A 23,092-nucleotide genomic window follows, 5' to 3' on the forward strand; every position below is an offset into this window, starting at 1 on the left:
GCTTGGTTTTCATACAGATCGCGGTACTTGCGTAGTCTATCTATGTCTGTGATCATTGTCAATAATTGTCAAAAAATGACACTTTACAGTTTTTTTTGACAGATCTGCTTTTTACTTTTGACAGATCTGCTTTCGCTTGCTGTTCGCAATTATTGATTGTTTTTATTTTCTATTTACAAACAATTTCATATTTAAATAGAAATATATTTAAAATGGCAAATATTACACTTTACGGACAATGTCGCTGCTGTCTTGCGACCGGAAATCATAGAAATATAACGAAGGAATATTATCATAACAGTGTGAGAGAAGTTTATATGGATATCTTTTTGGATTGTTTTAATTTATCCGTAAGTATTACTGTAAAGGAGTTGTTTTATTATGAAAGAGTTCCTTTAAATGAAAGTGGTCACATTATATTCACTACACAGAGTCCCTTTTCTCTGTCCATATGTATGCTTAAATCTTTAAAACTACGCAACGGATTTTGTTGCGGTTTTTGTAATAGATAGAGTGATTCAAGAGGAAGGTTTTAGTATATAATTTATTAGGGTTTAAATACAGCGGGCAAAGCCGCGGGCGGAAAGCTAGTGATTGAGATATTAGATTTGTTACAATAAGTTGTGTAGTATAAATTCATAATGAATTCAGGTGTTACGATTTACGAATGTCATATTTATTTGCTTCCTTACTCTTATAATTAAATAATTTCGATATAAAACTCTAAATAAAATGATCACAGTACACAATACAACAAAAATAAAACACCTCATAATCATAGCATAATAAATCTTCTTATATATAAAAATGAATTGCAAAATGTGTTGGTAAGCGCATAACTCGAGAACGGCTGAACCGATTTCGATAATTCTTTTTTTATTATATTCCTTGAAGTACGATGATGGTTCTTATGTAAAGAAAACGTAAACATGTACCACGGGCGAAGCCGGGGCGGACCGCTAGTAGTAAATAGTTTTTAAATTACATCTGTAAACATAGTATCATTAGTATCATACTATGTTTATATATGTTTTCCGGAAATCCCACGGAAACGGGAACAATGCAGGTTTCTCTTTGAAAATGCGGGCGAAGCCGCCGCGTCCGGCGGAAAGCTAGTACATATAATGAATAAATTGCATTTAAAATTCTTTGTTTTTTAAATTTCTTAGCAAATTAATTGTTCACTTCTTTTTATTCCAGCTATCTACAAGTAATGAAATAAGTTCCTTAATATGTAATTCCTGTATTGAACAATTACGAGAAGCGAACAAATTTAAAACAATGGTCGTGAATATCGAACAGGGACTTTTGTCCATGACCGATAAAGATACTATATTTATAAATGGTAAATATTTATTATTTTTACATTTTCTCTCCGTAAAACTTTCCTCTTACCTCAAAGAAGATTATAAAAAAAGAATAAACAAATCGGTTCAGCCGTACTTGAGTTATGCACTTTAGGATTCATTTGCGATTCATTTAATATATAAAATTCCCGTGTCACAATGTTAGTTACCGTACTCCTCCAAAACGGCTGGACCGATTCTCATGAAATTTTCTGTGCATATTGGGTAGCTCTGAGAAACGGCCAACATCTATTTTTCATACCCCTAAGGCCTAAATGATAAGAGTAAGGCAGAACAATGTTTGCCGGGACAGCTAGTTTTTATATAAGATTATGTTGGCAAATATTATATCCTACCATATTCTTTTCAATCAAACTTTTCATCTAAATTGGTGCTAAAGTGAAAGGGTAACAGACAGACGGACATAATTTTACTTTTTTATACAATAAGTATGCGTGGAGAGAAACAATTTTAAAAAGCAAGTAGGTTTTGAGCACACGTGTCAGAAGTGAAACTTCTTTGGCAAGATTCAAAGTCACCAAAATCATTGCCTTGTTGTGTAGGTATGTTTGTTACTCTTTCTCACAAATACTACTGAACCAATTACAATGAAATTTAGCACACATATAGAGGGTAACTTGGATTAACACATAAGATAAGCTTTATCCCGGATATCCCACGGAACGGGAAATATGCGGGTTTTTCTTTGAAAATGAGGGTTACTAGCTTTCCAAGCTAGTAAAATAAAATACCAAAACATCTTAATTATTATTTCAGTACCAAACAACATGCATTCAGACATCGAACTAGATGTAAAAATGGAGGGAACGTTGAACATAAAGGCTGAGTCGAGCAGTGATTTGGATAATGTCGATGATTCCGATTTTGAAATGAACGACTATGATGATAGAGGTGAGTATAATAATTTATAATTCGAGAGCATTAAAATGACTAAAAATAAAAAAAATAAAAATGTTAAAAATTCACGGGAAAAAAAATGTAATGTGGTGTAGGTAATAGTCTAAGATCCAGCAGCAGGATTAGTGCGTTCATCGTTATTTTGCTAAAATCAAAAATTTATTTATATTTATAATTAGGAGAAAGAATTAAGTAGATTTTTTTTAAGTATAAAATGGCCATAATAAATTTTTAAAAATAAAACGAGAAATATCTAAAAAAATAACATGAATCAATCCCATACATTTTGTAAAAGTCATAGAGAATGTCTCAGTTTGTTTAAAGATGATAAAACTTTACATGATCATTTGATGATCGATGCCAAGGGCATTGGTTTTAAATGCACAGATTGTGATTTGTCATTTGTACATGAAAAAGAGATGCAAGAACATATACAAAAGAAGCATGGTAAGATATTTACAAGGTGATATGAATGATACTGTGACATTGAAAGAAATATTAACTTTTATTTTTATTTTTAGGTACCCCGGAAACTGACAAAAAAGTCGATAGCAAAAAGAAAAAAATTAAGAAAGTTAAATCTAGTGATGTTGCCGGTAAGAAAATGGGGTGGTCTGCATTAAAAATTAAATTTCGTGAAAATGTACTTGAAGTATTGTATAATTCTAATGCATCGGCTATCAGAACTTGTGTTGACTACAGATACACATGTTGTTTTTGCTCCGACTGTTACGAACGTCCGGAGGATTTGAAAAATCACAACTTGGAGTGTCACGATAAGTCCACCTTAAGGAATGCAATGAGGGAAAAACACATGAACACAACTCTGAAACTGGATATAACTGGTCTACGATGTACCCTCTGTGATACTGAGATGGACATGTTAGATGATTTATTAAACCACCTTAAAGATATACACAACAGACAAATTCACACCGATATTGATAATTACATGGTTCCTCTTAAGTTCGAAGACGACGTTTTACGTTGCACATTTTGTCGACAGGAATTTGTCCAATTCCGACTACTAATGGCACACATAAATGTACACTATAGAAATTTTGTATGCGAAGTGTGTGACCATGGGTTTATAAGTAAGAATAATTATCGATCTCACCGCAGGACCCATGAAATTGGCAATTTCAAATGCGACTACTGTGAAAGGGTTATGGATACTAGAGCCAAAAAATTGAAACACGAGAGGGTGACACATGGACGATTGAAGAAGTTCGATGGCATAGCGCCCAAGTATGTGAATAAGTGCCATTATTGCCATCAAACGTTCAACAGATATAATAAGAAGCAAAAGCATTTAGCGGAAGTCCACGGGGTGAAACTGCCCGGCTTGCAGTGCAAGGCTTGCGATCGCACGTTCCCAAATCGGTCCACATACACGATTCATATAAAGAGGGATCATCTAATGGAACGGACACACGGTTGTAATGTGTGCGACATGAAATTTTTCACGTCCTGCGACTTGAAGGATCACATGATCAGTCATTCTGGTGTGAAGAAGTATCAATGTGATATTTGTATGAAGTCATTTGGCAGGAAAAAAGGACTGCGTCAACATTTACGTATCCATGCGGATGATAGGAAGTATGTTTGTGGGCAGTGTGGACAAGGCTTTATAAAGAAGTGTAGTTTGGCTGGCCATATATGCGAGCTAAACATTCGGAGCTAGTATGAAGAAGATTGGAGTCGAAATAAAATTGTTAATTTAAGCGTTAGCGTTGATTATCACCGAAATATCCTAAAACGGGTTCCACTTTTTGTTTCTATATTATTTATGTGAATAAATTGTTAACCATGGAAAAGATATACTTATACGAATTATATATTTTGATTAAATTTCGTAAGTGATAAAGCGTAAATGGATGTCTTTTATTTACCCACACACAATTTATAATTTTTTTTTTTTTTTTTTTTTTTTTATTATTATATCTGCGATCAGTCGCTAGACTATAAGCGGATATGTTGAAGGCGCGTATGGCATGAAGGATGCTGCTCCCATTGGAGTCCACCCTTTATTTTATCGGGCTTGGTAGCCGGCAGTGTTGACTAGTCAAAAATGTCTCGTCGCTTTTTGAGACGGCGCACGTTTTCAGGTTCAAGCAGTTTTGTAGCAAGAGGGTTTGGATGTTTTCCCAATCGCACTTTGTATGAAAGATGTTGCGTACATATTTCCTCTTTGATGGTTGGTATGTTCAAGAAAGTGTGGACCTCTTCTGTTCTGATGAACCAGGGAGCACCTGATAATTGCTTGAGAATATAGTTTTGAACTCGTTGCATTATCATTATATTAGAGTTACAGCTTGCACCACAAAGTTGCAGTCCGTATGTCCATATTGGTTTAAGGACTGTTTTATAAATGAGGAGTTTGTTGTTCATGGACAGTTTTGAGTTTCGACCTAGAAGCCAGTGGAGTCCTCTGTATTTTAAATTTATTTCGTCCCTTTTTTTTAATGTGTTCTTTCCAGGTAAGTCGACGATCTAGATGCATGCCCAAGTACTTGACAGTATCACAGTGGGGAAGTTGAGTACCGTTTAGTTTTACAGGAGCACAGTTATCTTTGCGAAGAGTAAAGGTCACGTGTACTGATTTAGTGACACTGGCAGTAATTTTCCATTTTTTCATCCAGGATTCTATTTCATTCAGTGCCTTTTGTAGATTTTGGGATGCTTGCATCGGACATTTGTGTGATGCAAGTAACGCTGTGTCGTCTGCAAACGTCGCAACTACTACATCTGAGTTTCTTGGAATATCGGATGTGTATAGGGTGTACAAAACTGGTCCGAGTACTGATCCCTGTGGTACTCCAGCAAGGATATTGTAGAAGCCTGATGTACATTCGTTTTCTGTGACTTGAAATATTCTATTGGATATATAAGATGCCAAAACTCCATAGAAGGTATGTGGTAATAAATTTTTGATTTTGTACAATAGGCCTTTATGCCAAACTTTGTCAAAAGCCTGCTGTATGTCAAGAAATGCAGATGAACAATATTCTTTCTTTTCAAAGGACTTTCTTATGCTTCTACAAACTCTGTGGACCTGTTCCAATGTGGCGTGTTCACTACAAAATCCAAATTGATGGTCAGGGATAATTGATTTTTGTTTAAGGATGTCATTAAGTCTATGGAGCAGAGATTTCTCGAATAATTTAGATGTAGTTGGCAGAAGACTGATCGGTCGGTATGAGCTTAATTCATGAGCAGGCTTTCCAGGTTTAAGTAGCATTATGATTATAAATAAATAAATAAAATAAAATATCCTTTATTGAATTATTATGTACATTCATAGAAATCTAAATAACAAGGCAATAGAAGTGGTAAGCGCGCGTGACATTGTCGCCGCTCAGGTGGTTACCATGCCACAAGTCTGTTCGTCGCTTGGTGGTCGCTTGTTCAGTTGTTCCTGACACGTGCGTGAGTAAACATGGTGTGTTACAGCATTTCCCAGTGCGGAAATTCTTCCATAAATTGTAATTATACTAATAAAGGAATAAAATTTCACCGGTAAGTATTTTTGTTTATAAATATTGCCGTTTTATCTTAAAATTATAGAATATTTACAAGTATTACGAGTGTCACCATAGTAATCGAAATAACAATGAATGACACAGTCGGCCATTCTTATTATCACGTTTAACACAAATTTCAACCTTATTTCTATGAGTTTATGTTCAAAGTTATATCTATTGAAAATTGACAACCTCTGTTGTAGAAAAGCCAAATTTTTGCGTATTGGAGCAAAAATAAACAAAACGTCTCATATACTTCGGGATGTTATTCTAAAATAAACCGTAAATTCGTGCGTTAGGATACATATTAAAAAGCTTAATTTAATATTTAAGTTAGTTTTCACTAAAATCAAGCTATCCAATAAAAGGCATAGTTTACTTGTGTGTACTGTTTAGCCATCGGTTTAAATGTGTTGATTTTGGCGACAGCGGTTTTCATATGACATTATAGCACTTCTATGTGTCTTGTTATTTAGATTTCTATGTGTACATTAATGGACGACTAAGATCCGTTAGGCAAAAATAAAAATACAAGAGTTACATTACACCAACTACACCAACGCGGTAGTTTGAATAAAATTCGGAACGAATCATTGTATTGTACCCTAAAAACTCGATAATTTTTTTTTATATCTTGTCCACAGTTGTGGAGTATATAGAGCGGTGCAATAAGCTTTGAACAGTAATATTTTTGTATCTCTTTCGCACTTATTAAACTTTCTTCCGATCATGTTCGCCCGCGCAGCCAGAGAACGCCTCTCTCTGTCTATATCGAGGTCATCTGTCAGATCAAACGAAACTATATGTCCCAGGTAGCGGAAAGAATTAACAAATTTGAGCGGCTGATTATACAGGTAAACAGGCAGGTGGATATCCCTGGAGGTTGCGCCAAAAAGCATAGCAACCGATTTATCTACGTTATAGACAAGGTGATGCCTTTCTGCATAATTTTCACAGATGGTGAGGAGCTTACGGAGCGCGCCGACCGAGGGGCTCAGCAAGACCATGTCGTCAGCTTAGCTGAGGTTATTCATACAAATACCATCGATGTAGCAGCCGACACCGGTCTCGCTGAGCTCCTCGATCAACTGATTAACATACATATTAAATAAGAGAGGAGAGGTCAGACCTCCCTGTCTAAGCCCACATGAAACTCATCTGAGCAAGTGTTTCCCCAGCGAACGAGATTTTTTATTACAGAGCATAATGCGACTCAGTGGCGCACAATGCCGAATTATGCTGATGCTTAATTGGAACGTGAAACGCACCAGCAGACCTTGCGCTAAGTTCAGTGTTGAAAAAGATATATTCATAGAGTTAGCAATAACCTCATTAATGTGTAAATAAAGTGGTATACATAATAATTGGTTGAAAACTATTAACGGTTATTTTAAGTAATTTGGATTTTGATTATTTCATTAACATTTTTTTCAATGTTTGTACCTTCATCCATACTTATATTTATTTTTTTAACACAATTTGAATTAACTTTGATTATTTCGAAAAAACTACAATGAAACGAAAGCTTTAAATTTTTTTCCAACAATTAATAATTTGCTTAGTGCGCATCGTAGGCAGATGAGCTATAGGGTGTCTTCCGATATGCACTGCGATCACTATACAGTGTGACGTCAATTCAGTATACTGTGAAGCCGTTCCTTTATAGCCAGTTATACTGGTTACGATTTGAACTGTAATTGGAATTGTATAATAACTGTAATTTGCTCTAGTGCTGTAATTGGAAAACACGGAGAGTTTTCTAGAACATAAAAAAAAACTGTTTTGGAGTACTGTCAAATTAAAAATACATATTTTAATTAATATTAATTGTAAATTGAATTTATAATAGTAAGTACTTTTTCATAAAAACGAATAAAAAAGAACTTTCAGCTCGTATTGAACATTTTCAACACAGTCTAATAAAGTTAATTTTTGCAATTCTTCCATTGTTTTATTTATTAATCCAAACTAATTACATAACTTTAAAATTTTCTGATTAAACTGTAGCTTTGTTTATAAGACGTTAGGCACTCGAGTGGTTTTGACTGATCACGTGATCAAAGTACTGCGAGTACCTTAATACCTCGAAAACGCCAGTGCTCACAGTAGAATATGGCGGCGATTTATGACGTCATATATTTCCCTAGGGTACTGCGGCAGCTTAGATTATTGCGGCAGTATACTGTATACTGGCAGTCCATAACGGAACGAATTTTTCTACAGTGATAGCACTGTGCAGTGGTCGCAGTGCATATCGGTAGACACCCATAGATACTATATCGTAGAGTGAGAATGAACCATAGAGGAGGCACTAAAATGACAAGGAATGCGTGAGAGAAATACACTTATGACTATAAAGCTAAGTGCAAGAGAGACAGAAACATTGTTTTTTGTTTCTCTCATGTTATGCGATTTCTTTTGTTGGGGACAAAGGCAGTTTGTCCCAAACAAGCGGCTACAGTCCATTGTTTTGCTAGTTTTCTGTTTTTTCTCGCTGTTAAGTGACTTCAAAGTTTAATAAACGTTGACAGTGATCTGTTTTAATCCGACTTTAAGTGAAAATATGGTGCGTTGTAGTGTGATTGGTTGTAAAAATCGGCCGGAACGAAGATTACCAAATATTACCTTTCACACGTAAGTAAACTTATTTGAAGTATATTGTTTTATAGAACTGGATATAGTTGATACATTTTCATTAACTCTAATGTGAAATTATCTACAAATATATAATATTTTCATCGAAATAGACGTAAACATTTTTTTGTGTTATCCGACTAAATTACGAAGTGTTCTTGTTGTTCAGGACGCCATTTGTTTTTACGTAGTTTCAAATTTATGGTATAATCATGTGATTAACATTAGGGATACCAGTACAGGGTAAAATTTTCCCCAAAATCGTGAAATGTTTTTTTAATATTAAATGTTAATGTTTGTGTAAAGTTTGTTACACGGTTCGGTTTTCCGGTTCAGCTTTCCTCATTTGCATTGGTTTAAGTATTTTTTTTTTCAATGTCGGTTTTTTTGTATATTCCAGGTTACGATGCACATCATAACGCTGAAGACTGCGAAGCTGGCCCTTCCACACGAGCTGCAGCTGCCACTGAAGGCAGCGAGGACCCTGCCCCGTCAGGAGAGGCGGTGTTGGAGTAAAATCCGGAAGGCCACCCCCCGCGCCTTCCTCACCGAGGTGCGGCGCGCCTTTATAAGAACGAACGAGCGGCGGAGTCGTCCATTTTCGTCTGCTACTCGCGCGCACATTATCGCGGACCCTTTGCCCATTTATTTCTACCGTCATTTTGCTGTTCATTTTCAAATAAATGTATTTCGTTTAATTTGCTTTTAATTTGAACTATTTCCAGTACGTTTTTATTAGACTACATTTACGGCTGTATCTTCTAATTGCGTTGACATAGAAATTTGATTTTATTACTGCTTAAAGGTATAATAGACCTAAGTTTTTGATGTGAATATCAATTATTGAATACCTACATTACATTTGCGTTCATGAGTAAAGGGGTTATAAGATTAATTTTTTTTTTTATATAATGTAATAAAAAATTCATGTTTTTCGTAATTATTCCCGTATCTGTTTTATAAGATATTATTCTGTCTTCTGATTCAAATTCAATTTGAATCTGAATCAGAAGAAATAGCAATTAAAACCGCATATTCTGAAACTAGCAACTACTTGCAAGGGAATCACAACCTACAAGGTACTCCCCACGTCCTATAGCACAGACAAAGAAAAAATTGCTACAAGCAACATTTAAAGATACAACATAATAAAACAATTAGGTTTGTTCGAAGCCCTCGGTGCGCGAGTCCGACTCGCACTTGACCTTTTTTGTCCTAATTTTACTGTATTTTCTATTATTATTTACCATTGATTGAAATGATATCTAAACTTTAGCCTTGTTTTTTTATAAAAAATATATGAACTGGGATATTTCGATATTTGTGGTTAATTGCGAGAAGTGTAAAAGCAAAAGTTGTAATAAATATTTTAAATACCTACAACTTTACCATTAAACTTTATTCCGCAGTTATAGTTTTTTTAATCCCGATCTCAGATCGATCGTAAATAACTTTTCCTCTAATTTTTGTTACCTATATTCTCTTCCGTTTGAAATTGATTTCATTGTTCTATAATATTACTTTTATGTTTCAAAAGTTAATAAAAAATCATGTTGAACAATATTACTTTGTTAATTTCAAAAGTTAATATTAAATTAGTGGTCCACTTAGGTCGTGCACATGGCCCAGGGGGGGGCATGGCCCATGACCCCCATGACCCCCCCCCCCTGGATCCGCGCTTGTACCGGCCGGCCGCCCGGCTATATATTTTATACCCGTGCGAAGCCGGAGCGGGCCGCTATGTTTTTATATACAACGTTCACAGTTTTTCTGTAGTGTATTTACTATTTAGTATCAGCATTGCACCCGTGCGAAGCCGGGGCGGGTCGCTAGTTAAGTTAATAAATAACAAAATCTTTTCAAATCTGTCTTTTTCTTCATAAACCTATCTTACAAAAAAATACCCAAACATTTATAGATATTTTGCCAGTTTTTCGGATAAAAAGTTTTTGTAATAGTTGGCAACATTGACGTAAGGATTCGCCATCTCGTTCGGGTATACGCCGATGTCGTCTCTAGTACATTCTCCCTCTACGTACTATATAGATGTGTGTGTGACAAATAGGGATGGGTAGGTATCAAGTAGGTATCAATTGCGTGTTGAACTATCGATAAGTTATGTAAATAAATATGTATCATAAGTAAATTTTATGTTCAATAAGTTATTAAAGGAAAAATATATGAATAAAGTATAAATATGTAATTTTAAATTTGTTTACCAACTTAAAAAAGTTTGTTTATTCCATTTGAATATTTCTTGTATTAATTATAAGTACTTTAAAAAAATATGTTTAATTGGAATATCAGAAAAACGTGAGTACTTCTTAAATAATAAAGTTAATAAAATAAAAGATCGGGTTAGGAACGAGCGAATGCTCGTTTGATGGAAATGCACCGTTCGCGTTACCTACTGCAAACATCATTGTCAATAATTGTCAAAAAATGACACTTTACAGTTTTTTTTGACAGATCTGCTTTTTACTTTTGACAGATCTGCTTTCGCTTGCTGTTCGCAATTATTGATTGTTTTTATTTTCTATTTACAAACAATTTCATATTTAAATAGAAATATATTTAAAATGGCAAATATTACACTTTACGGACAATGTCGCTGCTGTCTTGCGACCGGAAATCATAGAAATATAACGAAGGAATATTATCATAACAGTGTGAGAGAAGTTTATATGGATATCTTTTTGGATTGTTTTAATTTATCCGTAAGTATTACTGTAAAGGAGTTGTTTTATTATGAAAGAGTTCCTTTAAATGAAAGTGGTCACATTATATTCACTACACAGAGTCCCTTTTCTCTGTCCATATGTATGCTTAAATCTTTAAAACTACGCAACGGATTTTGTTGCGGTTTTTGTAATAGATAGAGTGATTCAAGAGGAAGGTTTAAGTATATAATTTATTAGGGTTTAAATACAGCGGGCGAAGCCGCGGGCGGAAAGCTAGTGATTGAGATATTAGATTTGTTACAATAAGTTGTGTAGTATAAATTCATAATGAATTCAGTTGTTACGATTTACGAATGTCATATTTATTTGCTTCCTTACTCTTATAATTAAATAATTTCGATATAAAACTTTAAATAAAATGATCACAGTACACAATACAACAAAAATAAAACACCTCATAATCATAGCATAACAAATAGTAAATAGTTTTTAAATTACATCAGTAAACACAGTATCATTAGTATCATACTATGTTTATATATGTTTTCCGGAAATCCCACGGAAACGGGAACAATGCAGGTTTCTCTTTGAAAATGCGGGCGAAGCCGCCGCGCCGGCGGAAAGCTAGTATAATGAATAAATTGCATTTAAAATTCTTCGTTTTTTAAATTTCTTAGCAAATTAATTGTTCACTTCTTTTTATTCCAGCTATCTACAAGTAATGAAATAAGTTCCTTAATATGTAATTCCTGTATTGAACAATTACGAGAAGCGAACAAATTTAAAACAATGGTCGTGAATATCGAACAGAGACTTTTGTCCATGACCGATAAAGATACTATATTTATAAATGGTAAATATTTATTATTTTTACATTTTCTCTCCGTAAAACTTTCCTCTTACCTCAAAGAAGATTATAAAAAAAGAATTAACAAATCGGTTCAGCCGTACTTGAGTTATGCACTTTAGGATTCATTTGCGATTCATTTAATATATAAAATTCCCGTGTCACAATGTTAGTTACCGTACTCCTCCAAAACGGCTGGACCGATTCTCATGAAATTTTCTGTGCATATTGGGTAGCTCTGAGAAACGGCCAACATCTATTTTTTCATACCCCTAAGGCCTAAATGATAAGAGTAAGGCAGAACAATGTTTGCCGGGACAGCTAGTTTTTATATAAGATTATGTTGGCAAATATTATATACCATATTCTTTTCAATCAAACTTTTCATCTAAATTGGTGCTAAAGTGAAAGGGTAACAGACAGACGGACATAATTTTACTTTTTTATACAATAAGTATGCGTGGAGAGAAACAATTTTAAAAAGCAAGTAGGTTTTGAACACACGTGTCAGAAGTGAAACTTCTTTGGCAAGATTCAAAGTCACCAAAATCATTGCCTTGTTGTGTAGGTATGTTTGTTACTCTTTCTCACAAATACTACTGAACCAATTACAATGAAATTTAGCACACATATAGAGGGTAACTTGGATTAACACATAAGATAGGTTTTATCCCGGATATTCCACGGAACGGGAACTATGCGGGTTTTTCTTTGAAAATGAGGGTTGGAAAGCTAGTAAAATAAAATACCAAAACATCTTAATTATTATTTCAGTACCAAACAACATGCATTCAGACATCGAGCTAGATGTAAAAATGGAGGGAACGTTGAACATAAAGGCTGAGCCGAGCAGTGATTTGGATAATGTCAATAATTCAGATGATCCCGATTTTGAAATGAACGACTATGATGATAGAGGTGAGTATAATAATTAATAATTCGAGAGCATTAAAATGACTAAAAAGTCACGGGAAAAAAAATGTAATGCGGTGTAGGTAATAGTCTAAGATCCGGCAGCAGGATTAGTGCGTTCATCGTTATTTTGCTAAAATCAAAAATTTATTTATATTTATAACTAGCGGTCCGCCCCGGCTTCGCCCGTGGTACATGTTTACGTTTTCTCTACATAAGAACCATCCTCCTACTTCAAGGAATATAATAAAAAAAGAATTATCGAAATCGGTTCAGCCGTTCTCGAGTTATGCGCTTACCAACACATTTTGCGATTCATTTTTATATATAAGGAGATTAGGAGAAAGAATTAAGTAGATTTTTTTTAAGTATAAAATGGCCATAATAATTTTTTAAAAATAAAACGAGAAATATCTAAAAAAATAACATGACAAATCCCATACATTTTGTAAGTCATAGAGAATGTCTCAGTTCGTTTAAAGATGATAAAACTTTACATGATCATTTGATGATCGATGCCAAGGGCATTGGTTTTAAATGCACAGATTGTGATTTGTCATTTGTACATGAAAAAGAGATGCAAGAACATATGTACAAAAGAAGCATGGTAAGATATAGGGATGTAACGATACATGATTTTGCCGATACGATACCGATACCGATATTTGTAGTAATGTATCGGCGATACCGATACCGATACCGATATCGATGGCTTGGTAGAAAAATAAATAGTGAATTATGCATAAAAAGTTACCAACATTTAACAGAAATTCAACTGTAAATCGTATTCTTTTAAATAAAAATGCCAAATCAAAAACAAGAAAAACATTTATTTGAAGAAAGTTATTAAAACCACATTATTTTTTATACAAAATAGGCCAGCACTTGACCACGTCTTGCCTGATGGTAAGCAATACAGCATAATATAATTATTATTATACATAGACATAAAACTATCTCACTTAAAAGTTATTTCAAATATATGAACACCATATGTATGTATTTAGGTCCTAAAGACTGTGAAGGAAAAATACTTATTTAATAAAAATTCAGTAATAAATGAGAATAAAAAAACAAAACACTTACTTATTAGTTTTAAACAAAATCAATCACATAGTTATTAAAAAAAAGATACATAAAGTCAGTAATTAAAGCCTACTTTTGGTAGATTTTTGTTAAGAAAACAAAGTTTATTCAAATTATCAGCAGATAATCTGTTCCGCAAGTCATTTTGTATCAGGCCTGCAGTTGAGAAGAGACGTTCTGAAGCAACTGAGCTCATTGGATATGACAAGTAATTTTGTGCAAGCTTTTTTAATTTTGGATATTTATCTTCTTGGCGCCAGTAGATCTTTGGATCTTGTTTGATTGAAATATTTTGAAATCTTAAATAAGATTCTACCTCTTCTTGCTCAGGCTGAATAGACATGTTTGATAAAGGCTCGTCGTCTTCTGCTTCTTTTATCAAACTGTGACAAGCAGACCAGATACCCGAGAACATCTCATTTTGATTTTGTCGCGGCGCCTCTGCAGAATTAGGACTCTCTCTGTATGTATCATTTGTAATTAATGAAATTAGCTTTCTTCTCGCATTCATGATTGTAGATTGCAGAGTGAAGGTACGCAATTTATAGCGCGGATCTAGTGCTGTTGCTAAAATAAATGTTTCATCACTCTCTAAACAATCAAATCTATCATTGATCCCAGCTATCAAATTCAGTACAAAAGCATTATATTCAGGGCTATGAGCATTATCATCCATGGCCGAGGTGTTCTTGATACGTTCTAATACTTTTCGCAAACTGTTGATCAGCGGTATGGCGTCAGACAAGCAAGAAGACTCTTGACTAATGGACTTTGTAGCTTCTTCAAAATAAGACAAGACCGAGACAACCTGTTCCATTAGTATCCACTCTTCTGTAACCAATTCAGTTCTACATTTCACATGGGGTAAAGATGCTTGAACTGCCACTCGCTGCTCAAGAAGTCTCCTAAGCGCGTGAAGGGTAGAATCCCAGCGAGTGCTGACATCCTGGATGAGCACATGACAAGGAATATTATGAGATTTCTGCATTTCAGTAAGGATTTTACGACCTAACGTAGAATGACTGAAGTGACCAATTATGGACCTCGCTTTTGTAATCATTTCATTTATTTTCTCTTCTCCTGAAAACGCATCCTTCAGCACTAATTGTAAAGAGTGTGCCATACATCTGATACGTTTCACACCCACTTGTGTTACAGCAAGTCCCATATTCGGTGCATTATCCGTTACTACAGCTCGTACCTGTTCGTCGATACCCCAATTTTTAAATAACTCACGTAAGTTTTCAGCTATGTTTTCACCGCTATGTCTTTCGCCTTCAAAAGGAAATACTGCTAGGCAGTAGTTCTTTAGCTCAAAATTGTTATTCACTCCATGAGCAGTCAGACTTATAAAGTCGTTCACGATTGAAGAAGCGTCGCTAGTCCATAAGTCAGTCGTAACAATTATATGCGGAAGTTCTTTCAAAAGTTCTTTTATTTTTATTTTCACGCGACAGTAAATGTCTGGTATCACATTTTCAGAGATATACGGACGGGAAACCATTTTGTATTTCGGGCACAACTGCTTAATGGTGCGTTGAAACCCCTGTTTATTTACTATATCGAACGGCTCCATGTCTACACATATTTGTTCAGCTATCGTTTGCGTGATCGCTTTTGCTCTGGGGTCATCAGTATCATACATAACATTTTTGTCCAGAATTTGTTCCATAGTAGCTTGTTTTTTGTTCGGCGGACCGGCCTCAGTATTCGAGGTAGATGGGGTGTCGTTTTTCAACTCCGGTTCATGATAACGCTTCACGTGTGTCCACATGTTAGAAGTCGTGAAGCCCTTCGATGAAACTGCCTTACTACCACGAGAAACGCTGACATTGCAGTGTAAACAAGTTGCTTTTGTATCATCATCCCGTTTTATTAGAAAATGATTCCAGATGGAACTTTTACGTTTGAATGGCGTTGCCATTTTCTTTTATATAAAATAAAATACTATTATAACGGTCCTCACTAGCCAGTGCCAATAACACTGGTCTGCAAAATATGATAAACATGGAGATTTTAACATGCTGAATCTAGATCTGCTTTCATTTTTTTTTGTATCACGTCTAATTTATTTTATTGTCGTTTTTAAATACCTCAAAATTCTGTATTGTTTGGTAGTCTCTCTTGCAATAAAGCTATTTTATTCGGTCTATATGATATTTTTCATCACAAAAATTTGACCACTATGAAAAATTTCACCAGAAGTTTGAGAGGATATACGGAAAAGCTAAATGAAAATATAGTAAAATACAAATAATAAGTTGGCAGCAAAGCTTTCTGATTTTATTTGATCGATTCGTCGCGAAACTCCACATAAAACATTAAAAGAAAAGAAAACTACTAATTGAAACAATGTAAATAATGTGTAATTATATTTTCTTATAGCTTTTAATGGTTTTCTTGACATTATTTGTAATATTTAAACCTAATTATTAAAATAACGATGTATTCTTAGAACAAAAAAATGTGTTTCTTTCAAATTAAACCACAAAAAATCTAGGGGGCCATCCATAAAGTACGTCACACTAATTTCATGAGTTTTTGAGCCCCCCCCGTCCTTGTCACAGGTGGTCACATTTCTGAGACCCCCCCCTACCTAGTGTGACGTCACATGTTTTGCAATTTAACGAAAAATTCGAAAATTTATTAAATTAAAACAGCAGAATTCCGAAATTAGTTTTATTTCCATTTAAATTAAGTACTTTTTTATGAAATCAACAACATAATATCAAATATTTGAAACAATAACAAAAAAATCAACTAATGAATGTAAAGAAAAAGAAACTCAATCATCTTCAGTCCATGGACTTTGGACCCAGTCCTTTAAATCTATACTAATATTATAAAAAAGCTGAAGAGTTTGTTTGTTTGTTTGTTTGTTTGTTTGAACGCGCTAATCTCGGGAACTACTTGTCCGATTTGAAAAATTTTTTCGGTGTTAGATAGCCCATTTATCGAGGAAGGTTATAGGCTATATAATATCATCACGCTACGACCAACAGGGGTGGAGCCACGGGGGTGAAACCGCGCGGAGCAGCTAGTTATTTATAACTGGCATGGCAGTCACTTCACAGTTCACTTCGTTTTTCACGTCAGGAACATTTGTGGAGTCAACATCTTTTTCATCCAACCATAAGGCATCATCATTAATATCCAAACAAAGAATTTCTCTGGCACGTCTAGCTGCTATTCTTTGATGTATCATTGCAATGGGAACTACATCTTGCTTAATCTTATGAAGTTGTTTGTGTTGGTTAGTGCCTAGTGGCTTTATATCGAATGAAAATATAGAAACAAAAACATTACCTACGCGAGGTGCGGTGCGTTTGTCGGCATTAGTCAAAGGACTCGTCGGCGATCGGCACGTGTCAGAAGCGGCTATGAACTTGTCAACAAAACAATTTAAAACGTATTGCCCTAAAGATAGATTTGGACATATTTTTTAGTTTCATTAATATTTCAAATTACGCGATTAGTACCTCTAGATTTTGAAATGTGATGTCACGAAACTTAGGACCCTCCCACCCCTTGTCACACCATGTCACACTTTGTCGACCCCCTCCCCCCCCTTTACGTGTGACGTACTTTATCGATGGCCCCTAGACGTGATACAAATTTTTTAAAACTGAATTTCTGGTCAGAAGTATCACTTCTATAATAATCTTGTGCAAAAATAAGAAGGAGCGCGAACAACAATTTTTTTGCAGACCAGTGTAATTAAACAGAATGAATCACGAAATAAAAGCGTCGACGTCACGTAAATCAAGCGCGAAACATGACATTTCTCAACCAAAGCTAAGCATGCACTGGGGCCGCAGGGCGGGAGACAGGACAGCGCGACGCTAAAGCGCGTCACACACGGTGAAGATACTATAATATTTTATCTTAAGATACTGTTATATTTTATATTACAGTATCTTAACGCATCCGGTATCAGCGTTCGGACCATCATTTTTCTTTTTGTCATTGCGTACTAAGACTCCTTTAGAACCGCCATCCTGTTACAAATGACCCACAAAATTTCGCGTCATTTGTAACAGGATGGCGGTTCTACAGGGGACTTAGTACGCAATGACAAAAAGAAAAATGATGGTCCGAACGCTGATACCGGATGCGTTAAGATACTGTGATATAAAATATAACAGTATCTTAAGATAAAATATTATAGTATCTTCACCGTGTGTGACGCGCTTAAGAGCGGCAACGTCGCACGCGTCGTTCGTTTCGCGCGCTTTTAGAACTGATTGATATCGGCCATGTTGTATCGGCGATACCGATATATCGGCCTGCCGATATATCGGCCGATATATCGGTAACGGTATCGGTATCGTTACATCCCTAGTAAGATATTTACAAGGTGATATGAATAATACTGTGACATTGAAAGAAATATTAACTTTTATTTTTATTTTTAGGTACCCCGGAAACTGACAAAAAAGTCGATAGCAAAAAGAAAAAAATTAAGAAAGTTAAATCTAGTGATGTTGCCGGTAAGAAAATGGGGCGGTCTGCATTAAAAACTAATTTTCGTGAAAATGTATTTGAAGTATTGTATAATTCTAATGCATCGGCTATCAGAAGTTTTGTTGACTACAGATACACATGTTGTTTTTGCTCCGACTGTTACGAACGTCCGGAGGATTTGAAAAATCACAACTTGGAGTGTCACGATAAGTCCACCTTAAGGAATGCAATAAGGAAATATCACATGAACACAAGTCTGAAACTGGATATAACTGGTCTACGATGTACCCTCTGTGATACTGAGATGGACATGTTAGATGATTTATTGAACCACCTTAAAGATATACACAACAGACAAATTCACACCGATATTTATTATTACATGGTTCCTCTTAAGTTCGAAGACGACGTTTTACGTTGCACATTTTGTCGACAGGAATTTGTCCAATTCAGACTACTAATGGCACACATAAAAAATGTACACTATAGAAATTTTGTATGCGAAGTGTGTGACCAAGGGTTTATAAGTAAGAATACTTATCAATCTCACCGCAGGATCCATGAAATTGGCAATTTCAAATGCGACTACTGTGAAAGGGTTATGGATACTAGAGCCAAAAAATTGAACCACGAGAGGGTGTCACATGGACGATTGAAGAAGTTCGATGGCATAGCGCCCAAGTATGTCTTTAAGTGCCATTATTGCCATCAAACGTTCAACAGATATTATGAGAAGCAAAAGCATTTAGCGGAAGTCCACGGGGTGAAAATGCCCGGCTTGCAGTGCAAGACTTGCGATCGCACGTTCCCAAATCGGTCCACATACACGATTCATATAAAGAGGGATCATCTAATGGAACGGACACACGGTTGTAATGTGTGCGACATGAAATTTTTCACGTCCTGCGACTTGAAGGATCACATGATCAGTCATTCTGGTGTGAAGAAGTATCAATGTGATATTTGTATGAAGTCATTTGGCAGGAAAAAAGGACTGCGTCAACATTTACGTATCCATGTGGATGATAGGAAACTGTATGTTTGTGGGCAGTGTGGAAAAGGCTTTTTACAGAAGCGGAGTTTGGCTGGCCATATGCGAGCTAAACATTCGGAGCTAGTATGAAGAAGATTGGAGTCGAAATAAAATTGTATAACATTATTTGGTTGAAAGCACTTTATTAACTTTAACACAATATGTTATTAAGAATATAAATTAACAAAGACAGATTATAACATTGTCTTACAAATACTGAAATATACGATTAACAAACAGCGTGCACGCTGCGGCGACTACGCAAGGGAACCTTCTAGATAACTATGCGGCCCGCGCCGGCCACTGCGGCGAGCGGGGTGCGCGGTGCTGAGGCGGGGGGGGAAGGAGAAGGGGCCCACCCCGGGCTATGCTTGAACATTAGGTACAGCGCGTTACACTCTCCCCCTTTTGACCAGGGAAGGGTCTCCCGAGAGGTCAAACAAAATGACAAGCGCGCTGCAGTTAGGTCACCTTCCGTGGGCGACCTCTATTACGTTTAGGCATAATCGGCTCAGGACATTCACCCTCCCTAGCATGGTAAGGACGCAAATCTGACACATGATACTTACCGAAGATTTCTCCCGTCTTATCATGAGCTAGGAGGTAGGTAGTAGGACTCACCTTTTTAGAAACGACGTACGGTCCATCTCGTTTTGGATTAAACTTCGAGGTGACTCCCTTTGCGGCATTACTAAGCGTGTGGGTCCGCATTAGGACTAAGTCTCCTTCCAGGTATTCATGGGTAGACGTCCGACCCTTATCGGCATATGTCTTACGGACATCTTGTTGCCGCTCTAGAGTCTCTTTGGCTGCTGAGACGCTATCTGCGAGCTTGAGCAGGTAAGGCGTAATTTGGGGAACAAAGTTCTCGGATTCCACGACTGCTCTGAGGTCTGCCTGAGCAGTAATGGGAGACCGTAGCTCACGACCGAAAGTCAGGTAAGCTGGAGTATGATCCGTAGACTTAGTTACTGAGCTATTGAAAGCAAACCGTACAAACGGTAGTACCTCTGGCCAAGTTTGATGGCGACCTTCCACTAAGATGGCGAGCTGAGCCTTTAGATCCCTATTTTTCCGCTCAACGGGATTCGCCTCGGGATGATACAGCGGCACCAGACTCTGTTTGACACCTAGAACAAACATCGCCTTCTGCATAACGTCTGCCACAAATTGCACTCCGTTATCAGAAATCATCCGTCTAGGAAGACCAAATCTCATAAATACCTCATTGACCAGAGTTTTAGCACACATCTCTGCTGTGGCTTCGGTGAGAGCGAAGACTTCCACCCACTTACTAGCGGTGTCCTCCACTATGAGGATCCATCTCTCACCTTGGGGTCCTTTAGGCAACGGACCAAAAAGATCAGTTGCGATAGTTTCAAACCTTTGAGACGGGACAGGAGTTTGAAGCAAGCCGGCTGGTTTGAGTGTTGATGGCTTGTAGCGTTGACACTCGATGCAGGTCTTCAGATACTCGCTCACAAACCGTCTCATCCCAGGAAAATAGAAACGTTGCGAGATACGGTGTATTGTTCTATCAATACCACCATGAGCGGCGGTAGGCGAGTCATGACATTCTATCATGACTTCTTTCCGCAGGCTCTCCGGTACGACGAGTTGAGGCTCCTCGGAATCAGTATCAGGTACATACCGATACAGAACACCTTGATTCAGGAGATAGCCTCTCTCAGACCAGCGATTTATATTAAGTTCATCCTTACCTTCGAGGTCTTGGATGATCTTTGCAACTTCCGGATCGGCTAATTGCGCATCACGGGTGGAGGTTGCATTCCAGCGCGGTACATCGACAACAACAGGACAGATAGCCGATTCAGATGCAGAACCATCTGATGTCACGGGACGGCTGAGCGTATCGGCAAGTACATTAACCTTACCTGGGGCATAGTCGATATGCAGGTCGAAAGATTGCAACTTCAAGGCCCAACGTACTAATCTGCCACTTGGGGACTTGAGGGTGAAGAGCCATTTCAAAGGTTGGTGATCTGTTATCACGTTGACCTGATGACCATCGATGTAACCTCGGAATCGTTCTACTGCCCACACCACTGCGAGAGCCTCCCTCTCCGTGGTGGAATAATTCTGCTCGGCCGGAGTGAGCAGACGGCTGGCATATTCAATTGGATGTTCCTGATTCGGTGACTCCCCCTGGAGTAAGGCTGCGCCGAGTGCATAATTACTGGCGTCAGTCCGCAATACGAATGGTTTCGTATACTCTGCTTGAACAAGAATCGGGGCCGTGGTCAGGAGTTTCTTAAGAGTTTCAAAAGACTTAACTTGCTCCAAATTCCATACCCACGCCTGAGACTTTTTTGTTAAGCGAGTAAGTGGTTCAGCCACCTTGGCGAACTCTGGGATAAACTTACGGAACCATGAGCAGGTTTGGAGAAAGGTGCGAAGTTGCTGCAGGTTTGTCGGTTCCTTCATTCCTATAACAGCACTTACCTTCTCTTGGTCTGGTGATATACCATCACGAGATATCACGTGCCCAAGGTATTTGAGTCGGTCTCTGGCAAACACACACTTCTCTCGGTTTGCTCGAAGCTTGAACACACGGAGACGCTCGAATACAGCACGCAGATCTGCTAGGTGGGACTCCAGGTCTTCCGAAATCACCAAAAGGTCATCCAAATAACCTAAAATAGTCTTACCGCCAAGAGTAGACCCTGATCGGAAACGATCTATAAGCCTCTGAAACGTCGCTGGCGAATTCTTAAGACCAAACGGCATACGTTTGAAGCGGTACGTACCGAAAGGCGTGACGAACGCCGTTTTGTCACGATCGGCGGTGCTCACCTGCCAGTACCCACTGCGAAGATCCAGGGAACTCATTACACAACCCTTCTTGGTTGACTGTAAGAGCTCGTCAATACGCGGCATAGGGTAGGCGTCCGTCTTGGTGACCGCGTTCAACTTTCGGTAGTCGACACAAAACCTATACGTACCATTACGTTTTGGTACCAAGACACATGGTGCTGCCCAGGCGGATTCACATTCTTCGATCACGTCCTCCGCCAACATCTTGTCCAACTCGGCGCGCATGATCTCCTTCTTGGCAGGCGTAACGCGATACGGGGGCAAAGCAATAGGCGGGTGGTCGCCGGTATCGATGTGATGTTCCGCAAATGGAGTCGGCTCTCCGACTATATCGAAAATATCTGAGTACTCACATAAAAGATTCTGCAAACCACCACGCTCCTCCTCCGTCAACAAAGCGCCCTCATCTTCCCTCAGTGGGTTGAGAGAGGCACAATCCACCACCTCGCGAGAACTCTCCGTCAGTAGGGGGTGAATGAACTGAGGCCGATCAGCTGTATACCATGTCATGGAAGAAAAATTCAAGACCAACTTAGATTTAGTAATAAAATCTATCCCTAATAGCGTTTCGTTATTTGACGCATCGGGAAACACAACGAATTCAACAGGAATACACAAAGACATACAATTCACATTAACACATGTTAACAATACATTATTCGTACGAATACTACCATCAGCCAATCTAATCGACATAGTCTGCGATTTAAATTTAACATTTAAACGTAAAAGTAGTGCATACAGTGATGAACCCGCGATACTACGTCGGGCGGCAGTATCTATAAGCGCTGATCCGCAAAAACCAAAAATCT

At 37.2% G+C, this 23,092-nt stretch overlaps 2 protein-coding genes across 2 annotated transcripts; both read left to right on the forward strand.

The window, feature by feature from the left end:
• Positions 1 to 79: 79 nt before the first annotated feature.
• On the forward strand, positions 80 to 4,151 carry LOC149896167 (uncharacterized). Its single transcript, XM_090117777.1, has 4 exons — positions 80 to 350; positions 1,201 to 1,345; positions 2,124 to 2,258; positions 2,786 to 4,151. Exons 1-4 carry the CDS (start codon positions 213 to 215, stop codon positions 3,946 to 3,948), a joined length of 1,581 nt encoding a protein of 526 aa, XP_089973903.1. The 5' UTR covers positions 80 to 212; the 3' UTR covers positions 3,949 to 4,151.
• Positions 4,152 to 10,800: 6,649 nt separating this feature from the next.
• LOC149896168 (uncharacterized) lies at positions 10,801 to 19,544 on the forward strand. The gene is made up of 4 exons (XM_090118271.1): positions 10,801 to 11,139; positions 11,812 to 11,956; positions 12,725 to 12,868; positions 18,364 to 19,544. Exons 1-4 carry the CDS (start codon positions 11,002 to 11,004, stop codon positions 19,533 to 19,535), a joined length of 1,599 nt encoding a protein of 532 aa, XP_089974397.1. The 5' UTR covers positions 10,801 to 11,001; the 3' UTR covers positions 19,536 to 19,544.
• Positions 19,545 to 23,092: the final 3,548 nt, after the last annotated feature.

This window comes from Colias eurytheme, chromosome 29, assembly GCF_061535395.1.
Source record: "Colias eurytheme isolate Ceu_HAF_F1 chromosome 29, ilColEury1 Martin Lab GWU primary, whole genome shotgun sequence".
Taxonomy (NCBI): Eukaryota; Metazoa; Arthropoda; class Insecta; order Lepidoptera; family Pieridae; genus Colias; species Colias eurytheme.